The sequence below is a fragment of the Abramis brama genome, assembly GCF_963993115.1.
Source record: "Abramis brama genome assembly, chromosome: 1".
Taxonomy (NCBI): domain Eukaryota; kingdom Metazoa; phylum Chordata; class Actinopteri; order Cypriniformes; family Leuciscidae; genus Abramis; species Abramis brama.
Window position 1 is genome coordinate 32,322,696 of NC_139963.1, and position 7,420 is coordinate 32,330,115.

Below are 7,420 nucleotides of genomic sequence, written 5' to 3' on the forward strand. Positions count from 1 at the left end.
AGACAGATTTTTAATTTGAATAAAGCCAGATATTCAAAATTAAAGACCTCTTTATTTATTTTTTATGAAAGAAACTGAGCAATAACTCAGTTAATATAAGGACAAAATATAAGGAAAAAAAACGCTTTAAAAACATTATTTAAACAAAACATACTGACAAATAATACCCCTTCCCCTCTTTTTGTTTTATTGTTTTTAGTTTTTTATGGTGGAACGGAAAAGGACATTTTGTGTTTCCCCACCGGACTAATAACATTTCACGTACCGTGCGTCTCGCCATTTTGGCTCTTCAGTTTCAACTTCGCCACCGTTGCTGCGTCGAGACTGTTTGGAAACTGTATTCTGAAAGCTCTTCCTGTGCTATATCCACCGTGAACTGTGAACTGTGACAGTTTGTGAGTTCATTTGCTAACATGGCCGCCTCGTGGCTGCTGAAGAGATGGTGCTCCACAGCAGCCACAGTGACAACCAAGGGCACACGATGGCAAAGACTGATAAACAGTCGCGCAGGTAGGACTAAGACACGCTTATTATTTTTGCTTCATACATAAGTTGAAAGATAATTCATGTTCATATTGCCTGTAGGTGGTCAGTCACGTGAGTCATTTGTACATTTCTTTTAGTTCTCTGAATTTGCTGAAGTGCAGGCGTGTTAATTGTATCTACAGATATACAACTGTATTTGTATTAAACATATATTCCATTGCAATAGCCTAATTGTTGGAATCAAGTCATTTACACGATGACGGACAGGACACTCAAGGCTCACACATAATTCTTAACTATCAGGAGAAAAATCACCAGTGTTCATCCTGTCAGAATCTAATGTCGATTTAACTTATTTTGCTGGGCTGTAATACTTCTGGGGAATCTGTTGATACTTTCGAAAAGGTTTTTAACCAAGTAAATCCAAATGTAGTCTTAAGGTTTTTAGAAAGAAAAAAAAAATTCTTAAACATCTTTTGTTATTTTTTTGAATAACAAAACCTGGCTCGCCATGAACAACCATAGGAGATGGAATGGCATTAAAAACCAGAGAGAAAACTATTTTTCTAACTCTGTCTGTTATAATGATACTAAGAAGAAGATGCTTCCGTATTACATGTATAATTTTTTTAATTGCATTATTTTATGTATAATGTGTCAATAGAACAATTTTATTAACTGAATGTTAATCAAGATCTGCTATTTTCTTCACTGTTTTCAGGTGCATGGTGCCGTAGTCTTTTAAGCGATTATAAGGAAGCTTGTCGCGAGGCAGTTTTGGGTGCTCGGGATCGACCCCTCAAAGCTTCAGTATACCTGGGTCTTCTAGGAGGAATGTACGCCTGCTATTACACCAACCCTGATGATGGTTCCTTTGAGACCAGCCTGCTAGAAACCTCCAACCGCCTGGCTCTCTTGTCACCATGGATACGCAGTGGCACCTCAGATGGACACGTCCAGACCCTCGTGAAACTGCGAAACGAGGGCAAGCTGCGCTATGCCAGTCTGGGCATTGCCTCTTTGACTTATTACACAGACTACAACTCTGAGTCCAGCCTGTATGAGGCATGTTGTTCAGCAATCTCTGTGCCCTGGACAGAGCTGCCCAAACGTGTGCTGGATGTGGGCTTTGTGGGACGCTGGTGGGTGCTTGATCATAAAATGAAGGATTTTGATATAAATGAGGAGGAGTTCAAACATCTTCCTCCTGCTCTGGTGGCAACAGCCCCCCCGTCTCCCCAGATAACTGAAAGGAATGAAAAGCTTCATCAGGAATCGTGGAAAGCTGTGGTGATGGAGAATGAGAGCAATGAATTAGATGGTATACAAAAAGACCTGGACATTTCTGTTAAAGGAAAGGAAAGCAACACAACATAGAAAGCACAGACTTCTTTATGAGCATGTTAAATTTAATGCTGTATCTCACAAATGACCCCAGTGATCATGCTTGCAAGAATCAGCTGTTGATAAGAATTGAAAAGTAAAAAATGTGAGTGGGAATCATTATTATAATGTATTTATGGAAGTAAGCAACATTATATTGTAGTCTGTTACTTCACTGCTAAAGTTGTGCAAATAAGTGTGACTGGTTGACTGCAAATACATTAAAACATGCTGACCTTGTTTTATATGACAGAATAGCACAACACTAAATAAACTGATGAAAAATATATCTCTTTGTCAAATTTCTTTTAAGTAGCATCAAAAAATAAGTTACAAAAATAAATATATACATGTACTTATATACTTCAAATATATTAAAGTAGAAAACAGTTCTTTTGAATTGTAATAATATTTCACAATATTACTGTTTTTACTGTATTTTTGATTGGTGAGCATATGGTTTCTTTGTAACTAACCAATAATATTCTTGCTGCCTTTTAAAAGGAGTTAATTTAAAAAAGAGTTGGGTTAATTATCTCCATTAATCCCATTACCTTTGACCTTCTGTTTCAATGGCTGACTTTGATTCATTTTCAAGGGAAATCCTCTTTTCCATTAATCTCTTTACTCTTCCTCTCTCAGGCTTGTCCTCCTCCATTAGTCTTTCGCTCGCTCCCCCATGCAGTCCTTTCTAAGATGGTTGGTATTGATTCACTGGCTCACGGAGCAGCATTCGCCTCTTTTTTTCTGATTGGTATCTCAGCTCCTGGAGAGGATTGTTCATTCTGATCGTGCAGTTCTCCTGCAATAAAGCATGTGAATGCAGAGCTGACTCGTTCATGTCAAACTAGACAAGATCATATTTTCAGTAAAAGGCCAAATAATGATACACACTTAATGATGAAAAGCACTTAAGATACACTAATGAAAGTGTAGGAGCCCATTTGAAGACGTTTCTAATAATGTAACAGTGGCAGACTGCAGGGGCTTATCTGTGTGTAACTTAACCCCGCTACAGTCAATGTTGAAATAATAATGTCATTAGGGTGCATTTACAAAATGCCTAACAGAAATATTGCATGTCACTCGAGACGAGTATTAATGAGAGAAGACCTATGGCTTGCTTCAGGCAGAGGCTGAACCATCTGAAATCCTAACGATCCGCGTTTAACTTCTCCACTGTTATAAATTACTCTTACTGTTGTATATTGAAATGGTCACTTAGCATTATCACACTGCTGTTATCCAATCACTAAAGATTTTCAGCCGGTAGGAGGATGTTGCTTTAGCCTCGGGCAGCGGTATCTGATGTTTCTCAATCCTCATAATGTACTGAAGCACTCTGTCTGTCAGTCAGGGTGTCCACAGGGACCCAGACATTGGCTGATTGCTAAATGGAGGAGCTTTTCTAACAGTGTAGCACTTTCTGCAAGACACTCTCAGCTCAGACACACCACTGCTGCGTCCCAATGCTTTAAAAAGTGCTGTCCCTGGCCTGCCTTATTGCCTTCAAGCTCACTGAACTGAGATAACTAGGCAGTGGAAAGCAATGGAGTGGAAGCCCACCATGTTTTTTCAGGTGGTGTCACTGCTGTCTTGTTTGCTCTTTATTCTAGGCTAAATGATGATGGAGATGGAAAACTGTTTCTCATTCATTTTTGCCTTTGTTTTGTCTTTATATTTAATGGATCCTTGGGTCTCAATTGTCAAAAGCAATGTTCGCATAACCCCATGACACTAAAATAGCTAATACAATATTTAAAGGATAGTTCAGACAAAAATGAAAAGTCTGTCATCATTTATTCACACTCATGTTGTTCCAAACCTAAGTGACATTCTTTCTTTTTAGGGAATTCAAAAGGAGATATTCTGAATATCCAAAGTGTGGACAAAAAAAAAATTAATCGTTTTTATTGACATTTAACTGGGCAGTTGAGACTGCATTAGCAGAGTATTAATTAAGTATAATTGTATGTATTTTTCAGTAAAAAGAAAGGCTTGTTAATGTTTAATGCTCACTTATGATGGATATTTTGAAGAGTTTCTATTGTTTTAATGTTGTGTGGTTACCATTGTGCTGAAGGAGGTTACATGATGATCATGGAGTCTGTTGCTTCACTCAGTGAACAATAACTATATACCAAGTAGTAGTAAGAAGTACTACATACCAGTAATGAGATCAGCTGCTACTTACTTGCTCATCTCATGTTACATATAACAATAAATGCAATTGTCTTTTTCATGCTAACATGCTATTGCTAGTTATCTAACACAGGAACTTGATTCATGTGGTTCAGCAAAACATTATTTGTTTAAATGAACTTGTTTTAGTTTTGTTGAACAGCCCTAAACTAATTTCATGGCGTTTTCCTTTATTTAATTAAGTTGAATTGAATTTTTCTGAGTGCACTAAGGCATTTTTCTGGATATTTTATTTTATGTTCCACAGAAGAGAAAAAGTCAAACAGGTTTAACGCAACATGAAGGTAAGTAAAGGATGACAGAATTTTCATCCCTTGTACTATGTTACAGTCTCCCTCATTCATCCTTCGATCGACTTGGATCCTCCCCCACCCTCCACAACCTGTCCTGTATTGACTATTGACTGTCACTCTATCCATATACTCAGCTGCCAATGTCAGACGGATATGGTGGCTGAGGCCGATCAGTGGTCAGTGTGGAAAGGGGGAGCTTGGGTTCAGCAAGGACATGTTGGGAGGGGGCCGGGGGTCATGCGTAGGGGTGAGGCAGTCTAGCCATGGCGCTGACCTCAGTAACTACAACTCCACCACCCCCTCCCATAATGTCTCATCAATATGTCACCATAAAGGAAGAGAGTATGGAGAGCACGAAAGGCAGGAAAATGTTAAAGGCATGGCGACACAACCAGACACTGGATCCGTTAATGCAGCATTTGAAAGTAGTGTGAGTTTAAATATAGGGAAAATATACTTTTTTCCCTATATATAACAGGACATTTTAATATATATATATATATATAATTGCATGTCTAAATATGTGTATATGTAAATACTTAAATTCAAGTGTATTAAACAGTTAAGCATAAGATGAGTTAAAATGAGCATTTACAAAACTGGTTACTGAAGCTAAAAAAAACAAAAAAAACCCAGCAAAATATGGATAATCTGTGAGAATAATCAAAACACGAATGTGAAAATTAATAAAAAAAATAAAAAATAAAATAAACATTGAGATTGTCTGACACCAAGCGGTATACACTATTTTTAGGGTAGTGGCTCACAGAACACAAATGGTTAAGTGTCTGGCGCACAGTGAGGAAAGCATGAATGTGTGTGCATTTGTTTAAATGAGGAGAGAAAGAGAGAGTGATGAGAGAGAAACACGGGGGAAGGGGGGAAGTATAAAAATATAAATGTCTGTCTGGAGTGTGAAAATGTTTGAAGATGTGAGGAAATACAGATGGAGCAGGCACCCAAAAGAGAGTGAGAAAAAAAGAGTGCGCAAGAGAGTAGGGTGGGGATGAAGGGGGAGGGAAGGAAATGAAGAGTGAGAGAGAGAGAGAGAGAGCGAGAGAGAGGCAGAGGGAGAGGGAGAGGGAGAGGGGGAGGAGAAGGAAGCGGAGCGCATTCACAATTTTCATTCAAACTGACTTAGCCTGTGTGTCCCGATTTGCACTCCCTCTCTCTCTACACGGATACACACACACACACACACACACACACACACACACAGCAAGAGAAACACCAGACCGACTGCAGTTAAGTTAACAGCGGCTAGAGGATGGCTTCAAGAAGAGTGAGAGACCGGGACGAGAAAACCAGAGGAGACTGGTGGAAGGGGTGAGAATAGAAAGAGGTGGTATGGAATTCACAAAGAGATGTCAGGGTGGAAGGTGAGTAGAAAGAGGACGAAGAGTTTTAAAATAGAAGAGAGAAAAAGGGAGGTGAAGGAATGCAGGGGTGGAACGGCCAAGCTCGACGTATGGAGGGGGGCAGAGATCGACTGGAGCCAGACTGGGTGTATGCATCTGAGAGAGTCACTGTGGTAAGTGTGTTTTTCTTCTCGAACCCCTGCCACCTCCCTAAATGAAGAGCCTGTGATCTACTGTGACTGTTTGAGCGCATGCGAGAGGACTTTTTCATTAGGATGCATTGTCATGCTGTTAGAATGTGATACAAATTTGATTTGACAAATGTGACAAGTGTTGCTTATGCGGTCAGACATCACTGCAGGACATTTGTGATGTGATGTTATCCACCAAGGCATGCATGCGTGTTGTGTTTGCATGTGTTTGCATGCTAGTTAAAGCTTTGGGACATGTTCGTGGCTTGTATTTTTTAAATTTTTCTTTTTTTAAGAAACATAAATGTATTTTATTTTGTTTTAACTGCTAACTTTGACTAATTGTTGGTTGTAAACATTAGTATGGAGAGTGAAATAATGGTCTCCTAATGGTGTGTGTTTGTGTGAGCGCATATGTTTGTGTATGCATGTGAGGTGATATCAATCCCTATGGAAGTGAATGGCAATTGGATTAAACTATTGATTTAGTCTGGAGCAGGTAGACATACACCCAGTTGGCCAGACGAGGGGGAAGGGCCATCCACATCTTCATCAATAATCCTCTTGCACCCAAAACTAAACCAACAGCAGTGACCGGCACAATAATGACGTGAAGTTTTTGGATGCTACGAATGCTTTTGCACAGATACAAACATACAGACTACCATGTGAACTTCACAAGCATGTTACAATGTGCTACTTCTGAACTTTTTTCATCCAAGGAAATGTGGATTGTGTTATGATTTTTTTGTATTGTTTTTATGTCTAATGTCAACGTGATGTCATTTTTTATTTTAAGACGACTTTTAAATTGTTGTAAAAGCCTGGATTCTTTTAATAAGTTTGTCAGATATGCTAAAGTTTCCTAATTACGTGTTTCACACTCTAAAATCCAGTTTTAAAAGTTTCCCAGCGAACTTGTCGGGTCCACAAAACTGGCTGTGATGCCTATGAACTCATTCACCAAAGGGTCATGAGTTCAAGTCCCAAGTGGGGGAGGGGGGCTGCCATGGTAGCCTTATTTTTTCTTCCAGACCCTTCCCCCTTTCTTTTCCGCATCTCACACGGCCGTCATTTCAACGGCTGGACAAACATGAACATCAGGCCTGTTACTTTTGCCTGCTCATATATAGTCAAAGATCAACCTTCACCTCATAGGCCAACAGCTGGTCCCGTTTTTTGCAGATGTGGGTCTTGAGAACAGTTTCTTTGCCATTTTTGATGGCAAATAGTTGTTATGTAACCTTCCAAAAGTCTTTTAAAACTTGCTTTCATGTTTGAGATTGCATACACACCGCACCGTCTGTTTGCACGTGCATACGTGAGCGTGTTCCAAATGCATCGAGCAAACAAACGGACGAGGCGCATTTCAGACAGCCCCTCTTTCATAGGAAATGAGACCCTTTGACCTTTGCCATTCAGTCTGTCTGGAAATGCATAGCCTGGAATCGATCAACACCCCCTTGCCCAGACATGCACTCACCACCTCCACTCTGCCCGCTCTCTT

At 39.6% G+C, this 7,420-nt stretch overlaps 1 protein-coding gene across 1 annotated transcript; it reads left to right on the plus strand.

Moving 5' to 3' along the window:
• The first annotated feature begins 359 nt into the window (after positions 1-359).
• On the plus strand, positions 360-2,158 carry timm29 (translocase of inner mitochondrial membrane 29). Its single transcript, XM_084129651.1, has 2 exons — positions 360-510; positions 1,208-2,158. The coding sequence occupies exons 1-2, from the start codon at positions 414-416 to the stop codon at positions 1,861-1,863; spliced, it is 753 nt and encodes a 250-aa protein (XP_083985777.1). The 5' UTR covers positions 360-413; the 3' UTR covers positions 1,864-2,158.
• Positions 2,159-7,420: the final 5,262 nt, after the last annotated feature.